At 34.7% G+C, this 27,516-nt stretch overlaps 3 protein-coding genes across 3 annotated transcripts in view; all 3 read right to left on the bottom strand.

Annotated features, from left to right (window-relative positions):
* Nucleotides 1-206: 206 nt before the first annotated feature.
* LOC136080363 (uncharacterized) lies at nt 207-815 on the bottom strand. Its single transcript, XM_065796979.1, has one exon. The coding sequence runs from the start codon at nt 813-815 to the stop codon at nt 207-209; it is 609 nt and encodes a 202-aa protein (XP_065653051.1).
* Nucleotides 816-9,683: 8,868 nt separating this feature from the next.
* The window catches only part of LOC136080836 (serine-rich adhesin for platelets-like), an 82,286-nt gene continuing 64,453 nt past the window's right edge, over nt 9,684-27,516 (bottom strand). Inside the window, 3 exon segments of the mRNA XM_065798094.1 lie at nt 9,684-9,887; nt 9,890-12,686; nt 12,688-20,611. Coding sequence (XP_065654166.1) covers nt 9,768-9,887; nt 9,890-12,686; nt 12,688-20,611 — 10,841 coding nt within the window. The 3' untranslated portion in view covers nt 9,684-9,767.
* Nucleotides 26,690-27,001, bottom strand: LOC136079919 (uncharacterized; the record flags this gene model as incomplete). The annotated part of the gene is made up of 1 exon (XM_065796592.1): nt 26,690-27,001. A coding segment is annotated over one exon (297 nt), but the record flags the coding sequence as incomplete, so codon positions are not given.

Here is a 27,516-nt window from a genome sequence, read left to right on the forward strand (position 1 = left end):
CGTTTCATTTGACGCGCTTTCGTCTACCATTGAGTTCTGAAGAGCTTCCACTATTTCATCAATGTAGGTGTGTACATGTTTTACTGATTCTGTTTTGGCGCTTCACATGGTATCGGAATCGGACTTTGAAGTAATAGGCACAGCATCTTTAAGTTTTTGCCATCGTGTGTCATGCGCATCAATGGTTCCAAAAAAAGTAATCATCATTACTTCTTCTTTCTTCTTACTCCTACCAAATTAAGACAATGATTGTCACAATTGACAAATATGGCAAGGTTGTTTTTTTTCTTTATTCTTTGATGCACACCACTCTTGTGGCCAGCTATAACAGCAGCAATGTCATAGCATTGTGACCTGCAATTTTCTACATTTATATCGTCTTTTTCTAATTGCTCCAATATTGTTTGGGCTAAGCTAGCTGTATCCTTATCGCTGAGCTGGATAAAGCTAAGGAAAGATTCTTTTATATGTACTGTTTTTTTATCGAAATCGATCTTGACACACCTAACTACCTCAGATATTAGTTCGCGATGGGCTAAATATAGAGTTGAGTCAAAGATTAGCCCATAATACTTTGCTTTATGTATCTTTTCAAGCAAGTTAGCACGAACAGTGGATGCTATGATGTGAATGAACTCGTTCTGAATGTTGGGTGAAAGATATGTAGTGGATCCAGGATGACTCTCCGCAAATTTTAAATGATCGATAATAACAGGATCAAAATTGGAAACTAGTTTCAGTAAACCAAGTAAATTTCCTGAGTTAGCATTTAATTGAAGTGATTCTCGGTGTCCTCGCAAAGCTAAATTTTGCATTGCAAGCTATTTGATGCAGTGCAACAGCCTTTTCAAAATATCACACCACTTTTGATTTTCTCTTTGAATTTGATGTTGAAGTTCTGCATCAATTATTCCTCTATTGTAAAATAAATTTCTTTCCAGCTCTTTCCATTGGGTAAAGCATTGTCTGTGGTTTTTTGAATTTTCATGTACATTTATTCTCTCAGGTGCTTTCCAATGATTAAATCCGCTTTCTTGTTCCAAACTAGATTGGTTTTTGCATTTTAAAAAAAGAAGACAGCAAAAACAAAAGGCAGATTTTTTGGAAGGCGAGTAAACCAACCATGAACGCATTACTTGCTCACCGTGACCATTTCCTAATTTTTTAAAGAACCAAGTTTTGTTCATAGAACGATTGTTAGTCGGCAGAAAAGGACCTTCGATGTTTTGGAAATGTTTAAAACCATGTTTAATAATTTCAATTCTCAAAGGATCAGTTATGATTGCTTTTCCTGTTTCTTTACTATGCATAAGAAATCCGATGTCGCGTTCTACAATAATTTTAGGTATGGGACATTTAATAGTTTGGACGTTTCCGGATATCAAGTCTTTATCTTCAACGTCATCAGTCTTCATTTCTTTGTCAAACTCAGGCCCAACTTCTGTTTCTTCAGAAGTAGCAAGGATTTTGGAATTATAACTAAAATTCTCTGTATCGCCATCAATAGATGCTGCAACTATTTCTTTCTTGGTTGAACTTGACCCAGTATCTTCTAATTCTTGAGGCCTTGCGCTTGCAGAATTTTCTGGACTATCTGAAGAAGTCGTGGTCGATTTTTGAATAAAACGTCTTAAAAACTTTGCTGCTTTTTTCTTTTTCTTTTGCCTCTAATGAACGTCGTTTTCGATCTGCAGCCCCACTTTCCTTCTTTTTCTCAAAAGAACGATTCATGTTTTTCAGCTAATCATTTTTAAAATTATTAAGAATTTGCAATATATAATTGACAAAAGCAATATATTTTTTAATTACCTTAATATATCTCAACAAAATATTTTAAAAAATGTATTTGTAGAAGACGAATCTAGTGATTCAGAAGGCACTCATGCAGGCAATACCAGGCGCCAGTCTATATTTCAGTTTTGATTTATTTAAGGTGGCTCACCCCCTCTAAATCTAACTTTTTATTTATAAATGTTAAAAACTTGTTTTTTGTTTTTTATATAAGGAAATTATGTTAAAACTTTAACTTTTTAAATGATAAATGAAATTTGCATTTTTTGATGCTGAGTCAGCATAATTTGTCTAAAATCTTACCTTAGCTAAAACAATGATATCTTGACTAAAATATGGTTTAAATATACCATATTTTGCCAAATGGTAGCTAAATAGTTGTTCCGGACTGGAAATAAAATTTTTTCCAAATGTTGAAAATAACTAAAATGGTAGCACTAAACGTGCAGAAATTGATTTATTGCCTGTGTCAGTCTGACAAACTACATTCAAACTAACTATTATATACTAGAAATACTATAAATCTAGTTCCAGTCCTCATAAATAAGTTAATAAATATTCTGTGAAAAATTGAAGATAAAAACTTTATTCAAACTGAAGATATTAACGTTTTCGTGAGAAAAACATATTAAAATAAAAAACACATTTAAAATAAACAAACATAAAAACGAAGATTTTTTTTAATAAAAAGTTACTAAAAACTGCCACTAACGTAAGAGTTCACATCATCTCTCCTTTCCAATGTCTAAATAACCTATTTTTTATCGATCTTAATATTTTTTCTTCAATTTTTATTAATAACAGTCGATTTCCTTGACATATTCGTAACCGCTTTTTTTAGCACATTTTTTAGAAATATAATATTTTGTAGAACAGTAGAAAAGCATAATAGATCTAACACTGAAAAATAATTCGAAACTTCAGGTGGAAAATTTTAAGAAATTAAATGAATAAATTAGTTGTTTACACGGTTGCTATGGCGTTGCTAAGGAGTAGGAAAGTGCATTGACAACAATAAATGTATTTTTTGTTACTTTGAAAGCACATAATATTAACCATGAGCGAGACTAGGTTTTTTCAAACCGAGACGAGACCGAGACGAGAAGTTAGTACTTCTCGTGAGACCAAGAACGAGAGGAGACGAGAAATTCAACAATTTTTGAAAACAAATTTATTAAAATCCAAGTAAAAAAAAAATGTAAACATGGTTTTGACAAATAGACAAAAATGACATTTGTCAAATGTAAACAACTTTTTCAAATATTAATTCAGAACTTTTTTGCCAAACTTTTCCAACTAGACAATGTTTTCTCTGATTAAGATGATTTGTTATACTTTTTCTGATTTGAAGTTGTGTCTGGATGATCGGACGACATTTCCACCTGAGCTAAAAACTCTCTCTGATTTAGTTGAACTTGCTGGAATAGCTAAAATTTGTCTAGCTAATGAAGAGAGTTCTGGCAATGTATTTGAATGCAATTTCCACCAATCAAGAATCGGAAAGTCTTTTTTTGGCATCAGGGAGATATTCATACTGGCACATTTCGCTCAAAATAGGATTCAGTTCAAATGTTGGCTCTTGTGTTTCAAGTCTGACGTTTAACTTGCGCTTCAGTTTTGAATTAGGGGACAATTCTGCTGAAAGGACTCTGGCAACAGTTTGACACTCAACATTATCTTTAACCTGTGAGGCTAACCATTCTTTTGTTGTTTGAAATTTTTTGAAGAGTTTCAAATGAAGTCCCTTTAAAGCAGGATTTAAGTAGTTTGCTGCAGCACTCAATAAGTTTCCAATGTGACAAAGAGGAAATCTTTTCTCAATGCAGCTTTTCAAATTTTTTGCATACAAGACACCGTAGCCATTTTTTCCACCCGTCTCAATAAATTGATCAATTTTGTCATAAATTAAATAAAGAGAATCGGCGACAGTGTTAATTGTTGGAATAGACTCAGCCGACCACGTTTCTGTAGCTTCTTTAAGTAGTGCCAAAATTTCTATTGTTCCCTCGATTGATTTCTACTGTGATGCACTGATGGTCTTTGAAGAAAAAATATTTTCATTTGCACATAAACTGATAATTGCACTCTTTAGATGTAGGACAGAAGCCATGCAATCCAGTTCACTATTCCATCTTGTGTCAACAGATTGGCGTAACTGTCTAAAATTGATTCCTTGAGCGTTTGATTCTGATTCAAGCAACTCAGCTGCAACTGTTGACTGGTGAGTTAAAGAAGCCAAATCTTTGCATGTTTGCAACGCATCATCCATTCCAGCAGTCATTCCAAATGAGTCTCGAACTGCACATTGCAAAATATGATTGTTGCACAAGTATTGATCAAGGCGCTTTGACAATTTGACTGCTAGTTTCATGTTTCTTGCCTGGTCGTTTACGCAGTACATTGGCAAATCAGCAGGCAAATTTAGTTCTTCTAAGAAAGAATCCAGCTTTCCTTCAATTAAGATACCTGTGTGTCTGCCTGGGAACTGTTGGACATGGGGTTTCCAGTGATGTAGTCTCCAATTGTACCTGTCCTGAGCTCTAGAAGTCCAAAGGTCAGAAGTAAATGCAGCACTTTTTAGATTTGGCGTAATCTCCGTTATTATGCTTTTCATTCCAGCTTGAACTTCTCTTGACCGAATTGAAAGCTTTCTTGAATATGTTGTTCTGTGATGAAGGCTCAGTTTAGGGTTTGCAATGTCAAACAATTTCTTGAAACCTCTTCCTTCGACTGCTGAAAAGGATGTCAGATCAGTGCAAAAGTAATCCAGCATTGCAGAGTCAAAGTGTTTTTGAATGGAATTGTCTTTGTCATATTTGGACTTTGTTTCAAGCATTTCGACCATGGTTCGTTGTTTCTTCTTAAGAGGAGGAAGAAGAGAGTCGTCAGTTTTTTCAGAATACTCAACGTAATCTTGGCTGTGTTTTTTCCGAGGTGACGATGAAGTCCGCTTGTGTTTCCATCTTTTATTTTCAAAGACTTTTTGCACGCCTTGGATTCAGCACCGTCACTTGTTTTATGAAAATATCTCCAGATTTTGTTTTTTCTTTGTGACATTTTTGATCGTTGAAATGAGGCAAGAATATTTCTTTTCAATATGAACACTATGTGTCAAGTTGAATTCCACTGGTAAACTAATGAAATTAATAAAACTAATAAAAGTCGAAAGTGCACCATTTTATAGAAAAAGTTTTTTTGTTTAAAATCTAATTAAAAATATTTAAAATCTAATTAAAAATCTAACTAAAAATTTAATTTGTTTTTGTCAAAAACAAATTAAATTTTTAATTAAATTTATTATAATCAGTCAAAATATTAATTAATTAAAAAAACAAATTATTAAGCATTTTGTAAATTATAATAATTTTTAGTTTGGAAAATAATATAATATGTAAGTCTCGTTCTACTTCTCGCGAGAATTTTCTATTTCTCGTTTCTCACGTCCCATTTCTCACAAGAAACAAGAACAAGACGAGATCTCGCTCATGGTTACATAATATTAAAAATATATTATGAACTTCGTACTTCAATGTTCAAAAAAACATAATTTACAAAAAAAAAAAAATTTTTTTTGATTTTTTAAGGGAGTGAGCCACCTTAAAATAAAATATAAAAGTCTGTCTTACTTTTCTTTATAATTTTCATTAAAAGTGCATAAGTTGCACTCACTTGCGCATAAGTTGCACACACTCACTTACGCATAAGTTGCACACACTTGCGCAAGTTGCACACTTGAGGCTGCGGAAAAGCGCCACCTTACAATATAAACTAATACAGTTTTAAACATGGCCGTCTGTACTAACAGGCCTCGTAAACGCGTTAATTTGGGGCTGGGGGCTAATCTAATACTCTTAAGCTTATCTTGTAAGTTCTAGCGACATCTTGGTTAGTTTTCAAATTAAGTAAAATATTATCTTGTTTAAATCTAAAATCTATCTAGAATGCCTAAAAAATGTTGCGTGACCAACTGTAATGGTAATTACAATAAGCAAAATAAAGAAAAAGTTTTTCGACTTCCTTCTGAAAAAGAAGAATATATTCGTTGGATGAATGCCATTTTACGAGATAATGCAAGTGACAACCCAGACACAGTTGTTTGCGAAAGACACTTTCCACCTGGATATCCAACAGTTACCAAATTTGGCCATAAAAGGCCTCGCGATCCTCCATCAGTTTTCACATGTGTCAAGCCTAGTTTGATACCTACTTTTCCACCACCATTGAGAACAACTCTTAAAGCATCTTCATCTGTCCGGAACATTATAGCCGATGAACTTGATATGTTTTTGGGTGCTGATAAGATTTCATGTTTTAAACCATTACATCAGAAACTACAAAATAAAGAAATTGATTTTGGTGTAGTTGATGTAACTTGGTATTTTGCTGGTAAACATTTGCTAATCATTCAGTCAATAGACTTTGAAGAAAACTCTTCGATTGTCAGATTTATGCTTAAGATTAAGAATAATCTTACTTTTGAGGGATACTTTTGTGCAGTTAAGTATAAAATTGCTTCGATATAGAGTTTTTAAACTCAGTTTTTTCAAAGCTTGTCAATGAAATGCAAAAAAAGTGTATACTTTTAATTGATGAAGTCTATGTTAAATCATCGCTGACTTATCGTGCTGGCTCAGTCTTTGGTAAAGCAGTAAATAAACCAGACTCTTTAGCAACAACTGTTTTAAGTTTTATATCTGCGCAGAATTTTACCAGTTTGTGAGCTTGATTCTGAATTTCTTTTCGAAAAAACTCAATTTGACTTAAAAGGAATAAAGAGCGCTGGATGGGTGCCTGTAGGCCTAATATGCGGCGATAATTGAGTAAACCAAGCACTATTTTAAAAAGTTTAATTGTGTTGATCCATGGTTGACTAAAGACAACATGTTCTTGTTATATGACTTTGTGCATTTACTTAAATCTGTTCGTAATAACTGGATCATGGAAAAGTCAAAAGTTACGTTATGAATATGATGGGAAAACGAAACATGCATGCTGGTTTAGTATCTTAAGCTTGTTCAAACTCGAAGGAAATAGCATTGTAAAATTAAAAAAAAAAACCTAACCTGTCTAAACTTACAAGTGTGTCTGTTGCACCAAAACCTATTGAGAGACAAAAAGTGTCTACTTGCCTACAAGTCTTTTGTGATGAAACTGCAACTGCTCTAAAATCCAACAGTAGCATAAAAGAAGCAGACGATACCAATACTTTTATTGAAATATTTGTAAGATTCTGGAAAATTGTCAATACAAAAGAACCTTATGCTGATATTCGATATAAATATCCAGACAGAGCAGTCATATCAACTTCAGAAGATGCTAGACTGGCATTTTTACTTTCTCTTGCAACAATGGCAGAACAAATGTCCAGCAAACATGGAAACAGACAATTTCAGTTGACCAGAGAAACAGGTGCAGCTTTAGCTCATATGTGTCGTGGTTTAATAGTCATTACTAAATTTTTGTTGCAACATTCTTTTAAGTATGGAATACTGGGAAAATTTACAACTGACCCACTAGAAAAAATGTTTGGAAAACTTCGACTAGGATCTGGAGGCACATATTTTATTAATGTGCAAAATGTCATAGAAAAAGTTAAAAGTCAAAGAGCAAAATTAAGTCTCCATATTGGTATAGATGTTGATTCTTTATCTGCAGAAAGTGGACATAACTGTCAAAAATGTGGATACTTTCTTAGCAGTAATGCTATTGATATATTTGACAATTTGCCTGATTTAGATAAGAGTTTGTAAATGGAAAAGCAGGATTAGTATATATTGCTGAATATATTGTGCGAAATGAAGTGGAAGAGCAAGAAGAAGCTAAATTTTACTATGGAGAATTTGGTGATTATACTGCAGAAATAAATCGTGGAGGTTTGAAGATACCAAATGGCAATGTTTGTCAGTGGACTATTTTCTCTTAAATATTATTTCATGAAATTGTTAGTAAAGTCTTCCGAAAGTCACTCTGCAATGTACTAATGTTAATATCAGAGTCATTTTAACTTTAATATGGAAAGAAAACATAGTATTTCACTTTCAAACATTTTTTAAAAAAACTATGTTAATTTATATGCACCAAGGTTGTCTAAAGAGCCATAACAAAAGATTTTGAAACCTTCAAAGTAAACCTATCGATTTTTTAACAACTTTTATGTTACATATATGTTTTATGTATTTTCTACTTATTATGTGATTTTGGTAAAAAAAATATCTTTAATTTATAGCTTGGGAGTTTTTCTAAAAATTGTTACAATCTTGCTGTTACTTACACTTTTACTAAAAATATTCAATTTATGTTTTTGCACTTTAAAATATACCTAGGTTGTTTTTTTTGTGTGTAGCCACATTGATATATTTACTATATTTTCTATGTATATGTTCAATCAATGGTTATGTGATTATGTATTAGCACCTTTTATCCAGGGTTTTACTAGGTTTAGTTTTAGTAGATAAAGCTTAATAGCTAGGCAATGCTTTTTTTAATTTTTGTGCCAACTTGTTATTTATAAATTGGTCTTTAGTTTCGTTTATTTAGTAAGATAAAAAAAATTAGCTATAGGCCATGCATACTAAATGTAAATGGTTTTTACGAGCAAAAGTTCATGCAATCATAAACTTTTCTCTAGTTGTTATTGGTTTTTGATGGCCCCCAGCCCCAGGTTAACGCGTTTACGAGGCCTGTTAGTACAGACGGCCATGGTTTTAAAGTTTATTTTAAAACTTTAAACTACTTTAAAGTTTTTTTTTAATCTTAATTTATTTTATATAATATATATTATATAATATAATATATATTTTATATAATTCTATTAATATATTCTCGCTATTATTAATATATTCTCGCTTATTGTATCGCAACCAAGCCTCTTTTGCGCCCCTTCCAGGTTGGCACCCATGGTACGTGCCCTGCCTGCCCTACCCTAGATACGCCACTGCCTTTAAACTTACATTGTGATTCGCATTTACAAATAATGTTACATATTACGATTTACATACATTTACATATTACGATTTATACACATTTACATATTACGATTTCTTAATTACAACTTTTGTTTCTCTAATTACATGTTGCGATTTCTTATTTACATGCTGGGTTCCTCAATTACATTTTAAAATTTCTTAATTACATGTTGTGTCTCTTAATTACATATTGCGACTTCTAAACCAGATGTTGTATTTTTCAATTACATCTTACTTTTCTTAATTACAACTTTCAAGTTCTCAATTACATCTTGAAAAGGTGTAGAGCGGTACGCTATAAAAAAATGCGCTTTTGACCGCAAACCATGATCGAATTAAATAGTTTTAAGCGTGTTTTGTAAATAAATTAGTTAAGATTAATAAACTAATATTTTTAATAATAATACTTATATTTTAACATAAAAAATTCCTTATAATAACACCCCCCCTACCCCTGTTTATTAGATTTGGACTAAAATTCTAGACTCGAGACTAGTCCTTGTGTCGCTTTACAATAAATTTAAGTAAAGTTTATTTACTTTAAAAATGGTCTAAGAATGTTGACATAACGCATTAAACAACAGAAATGTATATATTTTTTATTTATTTTTGCATTAAATTTTTCAAAATCAGCGAAGTTTGTTATTTCTTAAACTTTAATTTATAGCTCGCATTTATTAAAAAATCCGAGTAAGTTTTGACATTATAAAACATAAAACATTTTATATGTAATTATATTCTTTTTACAGAACAAAATTATCTGTAATATTTCAAAAATAAGATTTTTAGTAACACCCCTTAAACAAATAATTTTAAATAAATAACAAGAAGCCATATTTCAATCTTAAAACAGCCATGGCTAAGGTTAATTACCTTGAAAACAAGATACATAATATAGAGTTAGAGTTCGAAAAATTAAAACGATTAGGGAAAAAAATGAAATTATATTAAAACTTCATCCAAAAAGAAAAAATTATAATATTAAAACTTAATCCAAAAAAAAAAAACTTTCTAACCGTAACACATAAAGAAATCAAATACCGAAAAGTATGGTAATAAACGTTTATAATGTCTACTTGTGGTAGGAGCATTAGTTGTTACGGTTGACTCTGCTGTGGTTGTCGTAACCATCATGTTGATGTAATACCGGTGGTTGTGGTTGACTCAGCTGTTGTTGTAGACTCACTTGTTGTGGTTGACTCAGCTGTGGTTGTTGTTTTAAAAGGTGTTGTTGATGTAGTATAGGTGGTTGTGGTTGAACCAGCTGTTGTTGTTGTCGATTCGGATATTGTAGTAGAAGCTTCGGTTGTTGACGTTGATTCTGCTGTGGTTGTCGTAGCTTCAGATGTTGTTGATGTACTATCGGTTGTTGTGGTTGACTCAGCTGTGGTTGTTGTTTCAAAAGGTGTTGTTGATGTAGTATCGGTGGTTGTGGTTGAATAAGCTGTTGTTGTTGTCGATTCGGATATTGTAGTAGAAGCTTCAGTTGTTGACGTTGATTCGGCTGTGGTTGTCGAAGCTTCAGAAGTTGTTGATGTAGTATCGGTTGTTGTGGTTGACTCAGCTGTTGTTGTAGTTTCAATTGTTGTAGTTGACTCAGCTGTGGTTGACGTAGCATCAGGTGTTGTTGATGTAGTATCGATGATTGTGGTTGACTCAGCTGTTGTTGTTGTCGATTCTGTTGTTGTGGTAGGAGCATCAGTTGTTACGGTTGACTCTGCTGTGGTTGTCGTAACTTCAGGAGATGTTGATGTAGTATCGGTGGTTGTGGTTGAATCAGCTGTTGTTGTGGTTTCACTTGCTGTGGTTGACTCAGCTGTGGTTGTTGTTTCAAAAGGTGTTGTTGATGTAGTATCGGTGGTTGTAGTTGAATAAGCTGTTGTTGTTGTCGTTTCGGATATTGTAGTAGAAGCTTCAGTTGTTGACGTTGATTCTGCTGTGGTTGTCGAAGCGTCAGAAGTTGTTGATGTAGTATCGGTTGTTGTGGTTGACTCAGCTGTTGTTGTAGTTTCAATTGTTGTAGTTGACTCAGCTGTGGTTGACGTAGCATCAGGTGTTGTTGATGTAGTATCGATGGTTGTGGTTGACTCAGCTGTTGTTGTTGTCGATTCTGTTGTTGTGGTAGGAGCATCAGTTGTTACGGTTGACTCTGCTGTGGTTGTCGTAACTTCAGGAGATGTTGATGTAGTATCAGTGGTTGTGGTTGAATCAGCTGTTGTTGTGGTTTCACTTGCTGTGGTTGACTCAGCTGTGGTTGTTGTTTCAAAAGGTGTTGTTAATGTAGTATCGGTGGTTGTGGTTGACTCAGCTGTTGTTGTAGTTTCAATTGTTGTAGTTGACTCAGCTGTGGTTGACGTAGCATCAGGTGTTGTTGATGTAGTATCGATGGTTGTGGTTGACTCAGCTGTTGTTGTTGTCGATTCTGTTGTTGTGGTAGGAGCATCAGTTGTTACGGTTGACTCTGCTGTGGTTGTCGTAACTTCAGGAGATGTTGATGTAGTATCGGTGGTTGTGGTTGAATCAGCTGTTGTTGTGGTTTCACTTGCTGTGGTTGACTCAGCTGTGGTTGTTGTTTCAAAAGGTGTTGTTGATGTAGTATCGGTGGTTGTGGTTGAATCAGCTGTAGTTGTTGTCGTTTCGGATATTGTAGTAGAAGCTTCAGTTGTTGACGTTGATTCTGCTGTGGTTGTCGAAGCTTCAGAAGTTGTTGATGTAGTATCGGTTGTTGTGGTTGACTCTGCTGTTGTTGTAGTTTCAATTGTTGTGGTTGACTCAGCTGTGATTGACGTAGCATCAGGTGTTGTTGATGTCGTATCGGTGGTTGTGGTTGAATCAGCTGTTGCTGTTGTCGATTCGGATATTGCAGTAGAAGCTTCAGATGTTGACGTTGATTCTGCTGTGGTTGTCGTAGCTTCAGATGTTGTTGATGTAGTATCGATGGTTGTGGTTGACTCAGCTGTTGTTGTTGTCGATTCGGTTGTTGTGGTAGGAGCATCAGTTGTTACGGTTGACTCTGCTGTGGTTGTCGAAACTTCAGGAGATGTTGATGTAGTATCGGTGGTTGTGGTTGAATCAGCTGTTGTTGTGGTTTCACTTGCTGTGGTTGACTCAGCTATGGTTGTTGTTTCAAAAGGTGTTGTTAATGTAGTATCGGTGGTTCTGGTTGACTCAGCTGTTGTTGTTGTCGATTCGGATATTGTAGTAGAAGCTTCAGTTGTTGACGTTGATTCGGCTGTGGTTGTCGAAGCTTCAGAAGTTGTTGATGTAGTATCGGTTGTTGTGGTTGACTCAGCTGTTGTTGTAGTTTCAATTGTTGTGGTTGACTCAGCTGTGGTTGACGTAGCATCAGGTGTTGTTGATGTAGTATCGATGGTTGTGGTTGACTCAGCTGTTGTTGTTGTCGATTCTGTTGTTGTGGTAGGAGCATCAGTTGTTACGGTTGACTCTGCTGTGGTTGTCGTAACTTCAGGAGATGTTGATGTAGTATCGGTGGTTGTGGTTGAATCAGCTGTTGTTGTGGTTTCACTTGCTGTGGTTGACTCAGCTGTGGTTGTTGTTTCAAAAGGTGTTGTTGATGTAGTATCGGTGGTTGTGGTTGAATCAGCTGTTGTTGTTGTTGTTTCAGATATTGTAGTAGAAGCTTCAGTTGTTGACGTTGATTCTGCTGTGGTTTTCGAAGCTTCAGAAGTTGTTGATGTAGTATCGGTTGTTGTGGTTGACTCAGCTGTTGTTGTAGTTTCAATTGTTGTAGTTGACTCAGCTGTGGTTGACGTAGCATCAGGTGTTGTTGATGTAGTATCGATGGTTGTGGTTGACTCAGCTGTTGTTGTTGTCGATTCTGTTGTTGTGGTAGGAGCATCAGTTGTTACGGTTGACTCTGCTGTGGTTGTCGTAACTTCAGGAGATGTTGATGTAGTATCAGTGGTTTGTGGTTGAATCAGCTGTTGTTGTAGTTTCAATTGTTGTAGTTGACTCAGATGTGGTTGACGTAGTATCAGGTGTTGTTGATGTAGTATCGATGGTTGTGGTTGACTCAGCTGTTGTTGTTGTCGATTCTGTTGTTGTGGTAGGAGCATCAGTTGTTACGGTTGACTCTGCTGTGGTTGTCGAAACTTCAGGAGATGTTGATGTAGTATCGGTGGTTGTGGTTGAATCAGCTGTTGTTGTGGTTTCACTTGCTGTGGTTGACTCAGCTGTGGTTGTTGTTTCAAAAGGTGTTGTTGATGTAGTATCGGTGGTTGTGGTTGAATCAGCTGTAGTTGTTGTCGTTTCGGATATTGTAGTAGAAGCTTCAGTTGTTGACGTTGATTCTGCTGTGGTTGTCGAAGCTTCAGAAGTTGTTGATGTAGTATCGGTTGTTGTGGTTGACTCTGCTGTTGTTGTAGTTTCAATTGTTGTGGTTGACTCAGCTGTGATTGACGTAGCATCAGGTGTTGTTGATGTCGTATCGGTGGTTGTGGTTGAATCAGCTGTTGCTGTTGTCGATTCGGATATTGCAGTAGAAGCTTCAGATGTTGACGTTGATTCTGCTGTGGTTGTCGTAGCTTCAGATGTTGTTGATGTAGTATCGATGGTTGTGGTTGACTCAGCTGTTGTTGTTGTCGATTCGGTTGTTGTGGTAGGAGCATCAGTTGTTACGGTTGACTCTGCTGTGGTTGTCGAAACTTCAGGAGATGTTGATGTAGTATCGGTGGTTGTGGTTGAATCAGCTGTTGTTGTGGTTTCACTTGCTGTGGTTGACTCAGCTGTGGTTGATGTTTCAAAAGGTGTTGTTAATGTAGTATCGGTGGTTCTGGTTGACTCAGCTGTTGTTGTTGTCGATTCGGATATTGTAGTAGAAGCTTCAGTTGTTGACGTTGATTCGGCTGTGGTTGTCGAAGCTTCAGAAGTTGTTGATGTAGTATCGGTTGTTGTGGTTGACTCAGCTGTTGTTGTAGTTTCAATTGTTGTAGTTGACTCAGCTGTGGTTGACGTAGCATCAGGTGTTGTTGATGTAGTATCGATGGTTGTGGTTGACTCAGCTGTTGTTGTTGTCGATTCTGTTGTTGTGGTAGGAGCATCAGTTGTTACGGTTGACTCTGCTGTGGTTGTCGTAACTTCAGGAGATGTTGATGTAGTATCGGTGGTTGTGGTTGAATCAGCTGTTGTTGTGGTTTCACTTGCTGTGGTTGACTCAGCTGTGGTTGTTGTTTCAAAAGGTGTTGTTGATGTAGTATCGGTGGTTGTGGTTGAATCAGCTGTAGTTGTTGTCGTTTCGGATATTGTAGTAGAAGCTTCAGTTGGTGACGTTGATTCTGCTGTGGTTGTCGAAGCTTCAGAAGTTGTTGATGTAGTATCGGTTGTTGTGGTTGACTCTGCTGTTGTTGTAGTTTCAATTGTTGTGGTTGACTCAGCTGTGATTGACGTAGCATCAGGTGTTGTTGATGTCGTATCGGTGGTTGTGGTTGAATCAGCTGTTGCTGTTGTCGATTCGGATATTGCAGTAGAAGCTTCAGATGTTGACGTTGATTCTGCTGTGGTTGTCGTAGCTTCAGATGTTGTTGATGTAGTATCGATGGTTGTGGTTGACTCAGCTGTTGTTGTTGTCGATTCGGTTGTTGTGGTAGGAGCATCAGTTGTTACGGTTGACTCTGCTGTGGTTGTCGAAACTTCAGGAGATGTTGATGTAGTATCGGTGGTTGTGGTTGAATCAGCTGTTGTTGTGGTTTCACTTGCTGTGGTTGACTCAGCTGTGGTTGTTGTCTCAAAAGGTGTTGTTAATGTAGTATCGGTGGTTCTGGTTGACTCAGCTGTTGTTGTTGTCGATTCGGATATTGTAGTAGAAGCTTCAGTTGTTGACTTTGATTCGGCTGTGGTTGTCGAAGCTTCAGAAGTTGTTGATGTAGTATCGGTTGTTGTGGTTGACTCAGCTGTTGTTGTAGTTTCAATTGTTGTAGTTGACTCAGCTGTGGTTGACGTAGCATCAGGTGTTGTTGATGTAGTATCGATGGTTGTGGTTGACTCAGCTGTTGTTGTTGTCGATTCTGTTGTTGTGGTAGGAGCATCAGTTGTTACGGTTGACTCTGCTGTGGTTGTCGTAACTTCAGGAGATGTTGATGTAGTATCGGTGGTTGTGGTTGAATCAGCTGTTGTTGTGGTTTCACTTGCTGTGGTTGACTCAGCTGTGGTGGTTGTTTCAAAAGGTGTTGATAATGTAGTATCGGTGGATGTGGTTGACTCAGCTGTTGTTGTAGTTTCAATTGTTGTAGTTGACTCAGATGTGGTTGACGTAGTATCAGGTGTTGTTGATGTAGTATCGATGGTTGTGGTTGACTCAGCTGTTGTTGTTAACGATTCTGTTGTTGTGGTAGGAGCATCAGTTGTTACGGTTGACTCTGCTGTGGTTGTCGTAACTTCAGGAGATGTTGATGTAGTATCGGTGGTTGTGGTTGAATCAGCTGTTGTTGTGGTTTCACTTGCTGTGGTTGACTCAGCTGTGGTTGTTGTTTCAAAAGGTGTTGTTGATGTAGTATCGGTGGTTGTGGTTGAATCAGCTGTTGTTGTTGTCGTTTCGGATATTGTAGTAGAAGCTTCAGTTGTTGACGTTGATTCTGCTGTGGTTGTCGAAGCTTCAGAAGTTGTTGATGTAGTATCGGTTGTTGTGGTTGACTCAGCTGTTGTTGTAGTTTCAATTGTTGTAGTTGACTCAGCTGTGGTTGACGTAGCATCAGGTGTTGTTGATGTAGTATCGATGGTTGTGGTTGACTCAGCTGTTGTTGTTGTCGATTCTGTTGTTGTGGTAGGAGCATCAGTTGTTACGGTTGACTCTGCTGTGGTTGTCGTAACTTCAGGAGATGTTGATGTAGTATCAGTGGTTGTGGTTGAATCAGCTGTTGTTGTAGTTTCAATTGTTGTAGTTGACTCAGATGTCGTTGACATAGTATCAGGTGTTGTTGATGTAGTATCGATGGTTGTGGTTGACTCAGCTGTTGTTGTTGTCGATTCTGTTGTTGTGGTAGGAGCATCAGTTGTTACGGTTGACTCTGCTGTGGTTGTCGTAACTTCAGGAGATGTTGATGTAGTATCGGTGGTTGTGGTTGAATCAGCTGTTGTTGTGGTTTCACTTGCTGTGGTTGACTTAGCTGTGGTTGTTGTTTCAAAAGGTGTTGTTGATGTAGTATCGGTGGTTGTGGTTAAATCAGCTGTAGTTGTTGTCGTTTCGGATATTGTAGTAGAAGCTTCAGTTGTTGACGTTGATTCTGCTGTGGTTGTCGAAGCTTCAGAAGTTGTTGATGTAGTATCGGTTGTTGTGGTTGACTCTGCTGTTGTTGTAGTTTCAATTGTTGTGGTTGACTCAGCTGTGATTGACGTAGCATCAGGTGTTGTTGATGTCGTATCGGTGGTTGTGGTTGAATCAGCTGTTGCTGTTGTCGATTCGGATATTGCAGTAGAAGCTTCAGATGTTGACGTTGATTCTGCTGTGGTTGTCGTAGCTTCAGATGTTGTTGATGTAGTATCGATGGTTGTGGTTGACTCAGCTGTTGTTGTTGTCGATTCGGTTGTTGTGGTAGGAGCATCAGTTGTTACGGTTGACTCTGCTGTGGTTGTCGAAACTTCAGGAGATGTTGATGTAGTATCGGTGGTTGTGGTTGAATCAGCTGTTGTTGTGGTTTCACTTGCTGTGGTTGACTCAGCTGTGGTTGTTGTTTCAAATGGTGTTGTTAATGTAGTATCGGTGGTTCTGGTTGACTCAGCTGTTGTTGTTGTCGATTCGGATATTGTAGTAGAAGCTTCAGTTGTTGACGTTGATTCGGCTGTGGTTGTCGAAGCTTCAGAAGTTGTTGATGTAGTATCGGTTGTTGTGGTTGACTCAGCTGTTGTTGTAGTTTCAATTGTTGTAGTTGACTCAACTGTGGTTGACGTAGCATCAGGTGTTGTTGATGTAGTATCGATGGTTGTGGTTGACTCAGCTGTTGTTGTTGTCGATTCTGTTGTTGTGGTAGGAGCATCAGTTGTTACGGTTGACTCTGCTGTGGTTGTCGTAACTTCAGGAGATGTTGATGTAGTATCGGTGGTTGTGGTTGAATCAGCTGTTGTTGTGGTTTCACTTGCTGTGGTTGACTCAGCTGTGGTTGTTGTTTTAAAAGGTGTTGTTGATGTAGTAACGGTGGTTGTGGTTGAATCAGCTGTTGTTGTTGTCGTTTCGGATATTGTAGTAGAAGCTTCAGTTGTTGACGTTGATTCTGCTGTGGTTGTCGAAGCGTCAGAAGTTGTTGATGTAGTATCGGTTGTTGTGGTTGACTCAGCTGTTGTTGTAGTTTCAATTGTTGTAGTTGACTCAGCTGTGGTTGACGTAGCATCAGGTGTTGTTGATGTAGTATCGATGGTTGTGGTTGACTCAGCTGTTGTTGTTGTCGATTCTGTTGTTGTGGTAGGAGCATCAGTTGTTACGTTTGACTCTGCTGTGGTTGTCGTAACTTCAGGAGATGTTGATGTAGTATCAGTGGTTGTGGTTGAATCAGCTGTTGTTGTAGTTTCAATTGTTGTAGTTGACTCAGATGTGGTTGACGTAGTATCAGGTGTTGTTGATGTAGTATCGATGGTTGTGGTTGACTCAGCTGTTGTTGTTGTCGATTCTGTTGTTGTGGTAGGAGCATCAGTTGTTACGGTTGACTCTGCTGTGGTTGTCGAAACTTCAGGAGATGTTGATGTAGTATCGGTGGTTGTGGTTGAATCAGCTGTTGTTGTGGTTTCACTTGCTGTGGTTGACTCAGCTGTGGTTGTTGTTTCAAAATGTGTTGTTGATGTAGTATCGGTGGTTGTGGTTGAATCAGCTGTAGTTGTTGTCGTTTCGGATATTGTAGTAGAAGCTTCAGTTGTTGACGTTGATTCTGCTGTGGTTGTCGAAGCTTCAGAAGTTGTTGATGTAGTATCGGTTGTTGTGGTTGACTCAGCTGTTGTTGTAGTTTCAATTGTTGTGGTTGACTCAGCTGTGATTGACGTAGCATCAGGTGTTGTTGATGTCATATCGGTGGTTGTGGTTGAATCAGCTGTTGCTGTTGTCGATTCGGATATTGCAGTAGAAGCTTCAGATGTTGACGTTGATTCTGCTGTGGTTGTCGTAGCTTCAGATGTTGTTGATGTAGTATCGATGGTTGTGGTTGACTCAGCTGTTGTTGTTGTCGATTCGGTTGTTGTGGTAGGAGCATCAGTTGTTACGGTTGACTCTGCTGTGGTTGTCGAAACTTCAGGAGATGTTGATGTAGTATCGGTGGTTGTGGTTGAATCAGCTGTTGTTGTGGTTTCACTTGCTGTGGTTGACTCAGCTGTGGTTGTTGTTTCAAAAGGTGTTGTTAATGTAGTATCGGTGGTTCTGGTTGACTCAGCTGTTGTTGTTGTCGATTCGGATATTGTAGTAGAAGCTTCAGTTGTTGACGTTAATTCGGCTGTGGTTGTCGAAGCTTCAGAAGTTGTTGATGTAGTATCGGTTGTTGTGGTTGACTCAGCTGTTGTTGTAGTTTCAATTGTTGTAGTTGACTCAGCTGTGGTTGACGTAGCATCAGGTGTTGTTGATGTAGTATCGATGGTTGTGGTTGACTCAGCTGTTGTTGTTGTCGATTCTGTTGTTGTGGTAGGAGCATCAGTTGTTACGGTTGACTCTGCTGTGGTTGTCGTAACTTCAGGAGATGTTGATGTAGTATCGGTGGTTGTGGTTGAATCAGCTGTTGTTGTGGTTTCACTTGCTGTGGTTGACTCAGCTGTGGTTGTTGTTTTAAAAGGTGTTGTTGATGTAGTATCGGTGGTTGTGGTTGAATCAGCTGTTGTTGTTGTCGTTTCGGATATTGTAGTAGAAGCTTCAGTTGTTGACGTTGATTCTGCTGTGGTTGGCGAAGCTTCAGAAGTTGTTGATGTAGTATCGGTTGTTGTGGTTGACTCAGCTGTTGTTGTAGTTTCAATTGTTGTAGTTGACTCAGCTGTGGTTGACGTAGCATCAGGTGTTGTTGATGTAGTATCGATGGTTGTGGTTGACTCAGCTGTTGTTGTTGTCGATTCTGTTGTTGTGGTAGGAGCATCAGTTGTTACGGTTGACTCTGCTGTGGTTGTCGTAACTTCAGGAGATGTTGATGTAGTATCAGTGGTTGTGGTTGAATCAGCTGTTGTTGTGGTTTCACTTGCTGTGGTTGACTCAGCTGTGGTTGTTGTTTCAAAAGGTGTTGTTAATGTAGTATCGGTGGTTGTGGTTGACTCAGCTGTTGTTGTAGTTTCAATTGTTGTAGTTGACTCAGATGTGGTTGACGTAGTATCAGGTGTTGTTGATGTAGTATCGAGGGTTGTGGTTGACTCAGCTGTTGTTGTTGTTGATTCTGTTGTTGTGGTAGGAGCATCAGTTGTTACGGTTGACTCTGCTGTGGTTGTCGAAACTTCAGGAGATGTTGATGTAGTATCGGTGGTTGTGGTTGAATCAGCTGTTGTTGTGGTTTCACTTGCTGTGGTTGACTCAGCTGTGGTTGTTGTTTCAAAAGGTGTTGTTGATGTAGTATCGGTGGTTGTGGTTGAATCAGCTGTTGTTGTAGTTTCAATTGTTGTGGTTGACTCAGCTGTGATTGACGTAGCATCAGGTGTTGTTGATGTCGTATTGGTGGTTGTGGTTGAATCAGCTGTTGCTGTTGTCGATTCGGATATTGCAGTAGAAGCTTCAGATGTTGACGTTGATTCTGCTGTGGTTGTCGTAGCTTCAGATGTTGTTGATGTAGTATCGATGGTTGTGGTTGACTCAGCTGTTGTTGTTGTCGATTCGGTTGTTGTGGTAGGAGCATCAGTTGTTACGGTTGACTCTGCTGTGGTTGTCGAAACTTCAGGAGATGTTGATGTAGTATCGGTGGTTGTGGTTGAATCAGCTGTTGTTGTGGTTTCACTTGCTGTGGTTGACTCAGCTGTGGTTGTTGTTTCAAAAGGTGTTGTTAATGTAGTATCGGTGGTTCTGGTTGACTCAGCTGTTGTTGTTGTCGATTCGGATATTGTAGTAGAAGCTTCAGTTGGTGTCGTTGATTTTGCTGTGGTTGTCGTAGCTTCAGTGGTTGTTGATGTAGTATCGGTTGTTGTGGTTGACTCTGCTGTTGTTGTAGTTTCAATTGTTGTGGTTGACTCAGCTGTGGTTGACGTAGCATCAGGTGTTGTTGATGTAGTATTGATGGTTGTGGTTGACTCAACTGTTGTTGTTGTCGATTCGGTTGTTGTGGTAGGAGCATCAGTTGTTGCGGTTGACTCTGCTGTGGTTGTCGTAACTTCAGGAGATGTTGATGTAGTATTGGTGGTTGTGGTTGAATTAGCTGTTGTTGTAGTTTCACTTGTTGTGGTTGACTCAGCTGTGGTTGTTGTTTCAAAAGGTGTTGTTGATGTAGTATCGGTGGTTGTGGTTGAATCAGCTGTTGTTGTAGTTTTAATTGTTGCGGTTGACTCAGTTGTGGCTGACGTAGCATCAGGTGTTGTTGATGTAGTATCGGTGGTTGTGGTTGACTTAGCTGTTGTTGTTGTTGATTCGGTTGTTGTGGGAAGAGTTTCAGTTGATGGGGTTGACTCTGATATGGTTGTCGTGGCTTTAGGTGTTGTTGATGTGGTATCGGTGGTTGTGGTTGACTCAGCTGTTGTTGTTGTCGATTCGGTTGTTGTGGTAGGAGCTTTAGTTGTTGTGATTGACTCAGCTGTTGTTGTACTTTTGACTACTGGTTTTGTAGCAGTTGTTGTTGTTGAATAGTTAGACGTTGTAGTATATGTGTTACTAGTTGTATTTAAACATGATTGAGATACTAGTGAACAAAAAGTCGCTCTATAGTGTTTATTACAAAATTCTTGCAAGCAGGAACAGGAATACTTTTCTAAAAGATAATAATTGGTTTGGTATATACATTTATATATATATATATATATCTATATATATATATATATATATATATATATATATATATATATATTAAAAATTGTAACAGTTTTTAGAATAGTTACCTTTGAGACCTTTTTATAAAATAAATATTAGATTGTTTTACATAAGGTTATATAAATAGTTATGAATTAATAAAGAATAAAAAGAAATAGAAAATTAAAAGGTAATTGAGAATTTATACTGCTATAGTAATAGTGTTTGATTTTAATTATGTATTAGGTAAAAGTTTTAATTTTAATATAGATACCTTCCTTAAATTTAAGGTAATACTTTGAGGAAGCTTTTTTAAAAATTGTAAAGTAATCAAGATTTGCTAAACTTTTGCAATTTTGTGATGAAGGAAGATGTTAGTAAATATGGGAAGCCTTATCTGAATGTAAATGTTCTAAAATCCTTGATGTGTAGTATATTGTTTAACCAATATTTATTATAATTTTCAATATATATTGTAATATTTATTAAAATTTTTAATCAAAAAAAATTGTTTATTAACAGTAATTGTAACTAATTTTTTTATACTAATGATGTGAATTGTTATTGATTAAATATGTAGTTAAAAAGTTTTAAAAAATTGTTTCTTATTTTAAATTTGTATTTTTATATATATATATATATATATATATATATATATATATATATATATATATATATATATATATATATATATATATATATAGTATATATATATATATATATATATATATATATATATATATATATATATATATATATATATATATATATATATATAAATATAGACATACAGAGGGATACAGAGACATACAGAGGACTGAATATTTTGAAAATTTTAGCCCATCTGCCCCAAATGTGAGAGCAATAAGTTGATTAAATATTTTTTGCATTATTTTTAACTTATTTTTTAGACTTATGTTCGTTAATAAATTTTAGGTTACATAGTAAAATCTTTCAGCGTTTAATAATTATAAACATACATAGTTTAAACCCCCATTAATTTGAGGGGATTACAAATTTTATATGGTCTTCATTTTTGAACGCTGAGAGGTTATACTATGAAACTTGAAATTCACATTGAATATAAGTTTAGTTGAGAAGAGTACAAAAAACATTTTATCTACTTGTTGCTCTCACGTTTGGGGCAAAAGGGACTCAAATTTTTGGGCTTTTTTGTTCCCAGACATGAGTGTAAAAAACAACTTAAATTAACTCAAAACAATTAACATTGAAGTTATTGTTCCTTTCCACAAAATATTGACTTTAGAAAAGTTAAGGCTATGTTTTATAGGTGAAAAAATATTAGATAGTAAAGTATTAACTATACATATAAGTGTTTTCATATAGTAAATAAAAAGCGCTAATAATAATAAATAGGAATAAATTATAATGAGACAAATGAGCTTAGAGTTTAGAATCTAAAATGAAATTAGTTATTGATTAGTTGCTGATTTTCGTGAACATTTGCATGCATTCAGAGTTATAGAAAATGAAACTTTGTCAATATGTCTTTTAACATAAGTTTGTCCTTTTCAACTTCTAGACACATAGACGCTGCAACATGGACACTTCTTTAATACTCTCAGATACTTGTGTTTTAAATAAATTTGAGCCAAAAATGATTATGTTTTAAATATAGTATGTTGTACTTGGACAAAAAATGCACATAATAATTATAGCAAACATGTTAATTTATTTATTATATTAATAAAATTTTAAGCTTTAAAAAATAATATTCATAAAGAAGTAAAATCATAATAATTTTAATAAATTTTAATGAAGCAATAAATAAATTATTAATCACTTATAATAGAAACAATTTACTTTTAATGTAGAATAAGAAATCGACAGAACAACCTTGATATGTTTAACAACAGCGATGGTTTCTTATTTATGTAGAACAATAAGCAAGCAAGTTATGTTATTAGAAATCATAAAATAACTCAAAGCACTGCCTGCACAACAAAAAGCTGATTTAACTTATATTTGATACAATCTTCTTTATAACAATGATTAATTAACACCCATGTGCTATATAACATGAAATGTTATATAGCACATGGGTGTAAATTAATAAAATTTTGTATTTACTAGTGTGTTAGATCTTAGTAGTAGTGCATCAAAAACATATTTAAACGGTGCTGGGAATATATTAGTTGGATAAGTTCGAACTATGAAACCATGGCCAGTTCGATATTAGCCAGTACTTTTGCCGGCAGCAGTTATTGCAGCTTTTAAAGCTACTGCTGTTCCTCTTAAAGCTATTTTGAAATCATTTTAAAATTTTAGTTATATATAAAATATAAGTAGAGTATATTCTTAAACATAACAAAGTATCATTCAGGGGAAAAATAAGGCCAGTTTGTAAAATAAAGAAACGATATAAAGTGATCAACCAAGTAAAGTTATAGTTGATTATGACAAAGAGAGCAAAATTAAAAAAATAAAGATTTTTTATTTTTTTTTTTAATAAATGTTTTCAATATTGTTAAAAATTATAAATTATTATTATTTTTTTTTTAATTTTTAACAATATTGAAAACATTTATTAAAAAATAAAATAAAAAATAACTATAACTTCCTACTGCTGTTCCTCTTAAACTGCAGAAACCGTTGGTTTCTGCAGTTTAAGAGGAACAGCAGTAGGAAGCTAATGCAATGTTTGTTAAGGAAGTTAATGCAATGTTTATTTGATGACATCAGCTAATTTTCGTTGTAAGTGTAACTTTTAATATAATTTAATATAAAATTCATTTCCATATATATATATACACATACGTACATATATATATATATTTCTATGGTTAGACTTTTAAAATTATCGTTTGTGGTAAAAACAGTTGTGGCCGTTTATGGCATTTAAAATCTTCAAAAATGAGAAAATCAAATCCCGAAACTACAGACTTTTTTTTCTATAACCTAATGATAATTAATGATATGGAGACTAATGATATTTTTAAAATAATGTTAGCAGTCTCCACAACTGGTTTTGAGAAGGGAAAAAAAGTTAAAAATGTTTATTATTCAATTAAATGCAATCTATTGTGTAAACTATGTCTATTTATCTTTTATGGTTTTTTAGGTTGCTTTGTAATTTTTTTTTTACTAATTTAGATGCTACTTTGAATGGAACCATCATTATATTGTCACATTTGTTCAAAGAGGCTGTTCAACCCTTAGTTACATTTGACAACACTCTGTGAAATACACCAACAATTGCAATGCCTCGAGCTGAAAAGCTGGCATTGAAATTTTGTAATACTACAACTGACAGACAAGTAACAGTTGAACATCATATTGATGTTGATATCTTATTAGCAGTATATGGCTTGTATATTTTTTTATTTATAATATATACCCTGTTCAATTGGTAAAAACCTTATTGTTTTTTGAACACATCAAATAAAGAAATCCCTGTAACAATTGTCAGATGGCGAATACTTAGTACAAGGTTGTCATTTTACTTTTTTATATTACATTTATTTTTTCAACTTCTTTCAAATGTTTTTTGAAATTTACTTTTTATTTAACATGAGAACTGATAATAATAACATTAATAATAAGAACAATAATAACAATCAAAAACCAAATCAAAAAACCAACTATAACTTGAAAATTTCCTTCTTTGAGAGGGTATGACAGTCTTTAAACCTTCAGTAAAATTGCCTCGTTGACTATGGACTCCGAGAAAAGTAGTACCAAAAATATAATGAGAATGCTATTATGACTACTTTTGCCAACGTTAAAACTCGCAAAATACCGCATTTTACTAATATCCGTAATATTGCAACTACTTTTTCCAATACTGGTAATATTGGTGTTATACTGATATTAAAAACAAATGTTTTTTTATCCTTAACAAAGCTTGATAAATTTGTTCAAGATGCTTTCCTCTAAAATGCTGTTAATTAAACCAATGCAATCTTTAAAAGCTTTTTTTTTATTCTTACGGTAAGACTATCAGATGCAGTTTTGGCTATGTTTAAAGTGTGAGGAAGTTTTGCTAATTATTATGCAGTTTGTTTTTCTATGATAAGATTGTTGTTGATGGTGTCATAACAAAACAACAGTCATTTTCAATAATGTTTTTTTTGTTTAATGTTTTATCTGTTACTTGATCCACTAAGCATTTTCTTTTTTTTGTTTAAATTGCTGTGCAAGTTGAATAATAAGCTTTGAAATAGAACTCTTTGCTCTTTTCGATTGTAAACATAATTCAGAACATCAGAATAATGTCTCTTTTTTGTCTCAAGAATTAACATATCCTTTATTTCTATATCTAATGCTAGACTTTTCTTTGATAACTTGTGTAGCATAAATTTTAATTTGAAATTGGTTGTTATTAAATTAGTATTGATACAACAAATTGTTTCAATTGCTCTTTTGATTGTGTGTAATGCATCAATTATACCAGATAATAAATTTATTTCTGCAGAACAAAAGATAAAGTCTTCTTCAAAATCGATCAAACTTTTTCAAACACAATCACGCAACCTAACTTGAGCATATCTAAAAAACTGTTTTGCCTGATTTTAGAATTTAAAACTAACAACATTTTTTTTGCAACCATGTCTTTTACATGTTTTTGTAAAATGGAATCGTTTTTAATGGGAGATTTTTTTAAAGTTTTCACAACTTTTTTGACTTTTTCTATCAAAGAATATATATCTTGATTTAGTATGAATTTCAGATGATATATCAATGTTAAGATTTATTCTTATATGACATTCAGTTTCTTCAGCAGAATCAGAATAAATTTATTCTGTTTGTAATTGGGTCATTTTCATTTCCTAGCTCTCCAATTTGTATAAAACTTTAACTACAGCTAGTTAAATGCTGTATGTTACTCTCGAGTCCCTAATAAAAGAGGGGTGTGTGGAGATTTTTTAGGTGGGTGGGGAATTTTTAGAAAATTTTTCCACCCACCTAACCACCTGTTTATTGAATTTTACTTGTTATCAAAAAAAAAAAAAAAAAAAAATCAGTGTAAATTGGCCTTAAAAATTAGAAAATGATTATTTTAGTCATTGATAAAAACTTTCAGTGTAAACAGGCTTTAAAAATGGCGACCAAGTAATTCTTGATTGGCCAAAGAAGCTTAAAAACTTAAAACTTATATCAACATATTAAATACTATTGAAACTATTATAAAACAGCTATTAGAAAATGCGCATTTGACCGCAAGCGCTAGATTTAAATGGTTTTATGCGTGTTTTGTAAAAAATATTAGTTTGGATTTATTAAGTGAAAATTTTTATAAAAAATATATATATTGTAACATAAAAAAATTCCCACCTCCCCACCCTTTTATTAACCCCCCCCCCCATTTATTAGATCCCCCCTTATATTAAGGACTCGAGAGTATAAATAATTGATGTTGAGTCTGTGAAAGTTTTACAAATTGCTTTATTACTTCAGCTCCATCAGTAGTATTGCTAAAAAAGTTCTTTAAATCCAGGTTAAACAAAGCTTTATTAGACTTTGAAATTTCCTAACATCTATCTGCAGGCATATTTATGTGTACTCGAATAAGGCTAACATTACAAACTTACGATTTGCATGAACGTTAACATTCATATATCACTGATTCTTCAGGAATTAGCATTTTTTTCAATGTTTCAATTTTTCAAAAACTGAACTTCTTATCTTGTAACTTGGGGATACCACTTGTTCAATGTTAAACTGAACTTCATACCTTTGTATTGCTTTTATTATTAAAATATAATGTAACTGGGTTTATGCTTGTTGGGTCTTTCATAAAATTTTTAAAGGTATTTTGGATCATGTACCTTCATTAGCATCACTATAATATATTTACTGGTGAGCACTTTGCAAATGCGTAAAAAGTATGCACTTGCTGCCACCAACTGTTTTAATTTGTTTTGCACACTAAACAAAGTAAAAAACACTATATTCTTTGACATGCTTGAAATAGTCCAAGGCTGTTTTTTTACTATTAGTTTCACTAGCGCATTTTCTATAATCTTTATGGGGTCTAGCTAACTTTTTGTTAAATACAATTTCCATTAGTGATACCTTTGAATTTAGCGCAAAATTAAACATCAAAATGCTTTGTAGACTTCAAAATGATAGTGGACATTTGTAGTGGACATTTAATACTTGTTGATGTGTCAGTTGTTAGGGTTATTGGGGTGTCAGTAGAAGTAGATGAAGTATCGGTAGAACTTGTTGTTGATTCAGTTGAAGTTGTTGATGTGTCAGTTGTTGGGGTTGATAGGGTGCCAATAGAAGTTGATGAAGTATCCGTCAAACTTGTTGAGGATTCAGTTGAAGTTGTTGAGGTGCCAGTTGTAGTTGTTAGAGTTTTGGTAGATGTTGATGAAGTATTGGTAGTAATGTTGAGGTTTCAGTTGATGTTGTTGATGTGTCAGTTGTTGTTTTTTTGGTTGCTATATAAAAAAAAATATAAGAATAACTTTAAATGTATTTAAGTGTCTTTTTTTTATAATTTTAATGATGTTTGTAATATAGTTTCATATATGTATTTTTTATAAATTTTATAAAGCTCATACATTTTTCAGAGCTGTTTAATTGAAAGTTGATGATTGAAATAAAAAATCTATATTTATTTACTTGAAATTACTGCAGTCTTATTTATTTGGGCAAGGTTTTTTTTTTCGTTATTGTATCTAGTAAATGATGAATTATTATTTAAGAGTAAATAGGATTGTTGTCAAAACATTCTTTTTTTTGCGATTAATTATATTTGTGGTATGTGTTTATGGTTTTAGTAATAATTATACACAAGTTTATAATAAACAAGGTTAATAATTAAATTTTTCTTTCAACACATGATTCAAGGTAGATAGGTTTAAAAAAGTAAAAAAGTTTGATGTAAGTTGAAGA

The sequence above is a fragment of the Hydra vulgaris genome, chromosome 05 (genome assembly GCF_038396675.1).
Source record: "Hydra vulgaris chromosome 05, alternate assembly HydraT2T_AEP".
Lineage (NCBI taxonomy): Eukaryota > Metazoa > Cnidaria > Hydrozoa > Anthoathecata > Hydridae > Hydra > Hydra vulgaris.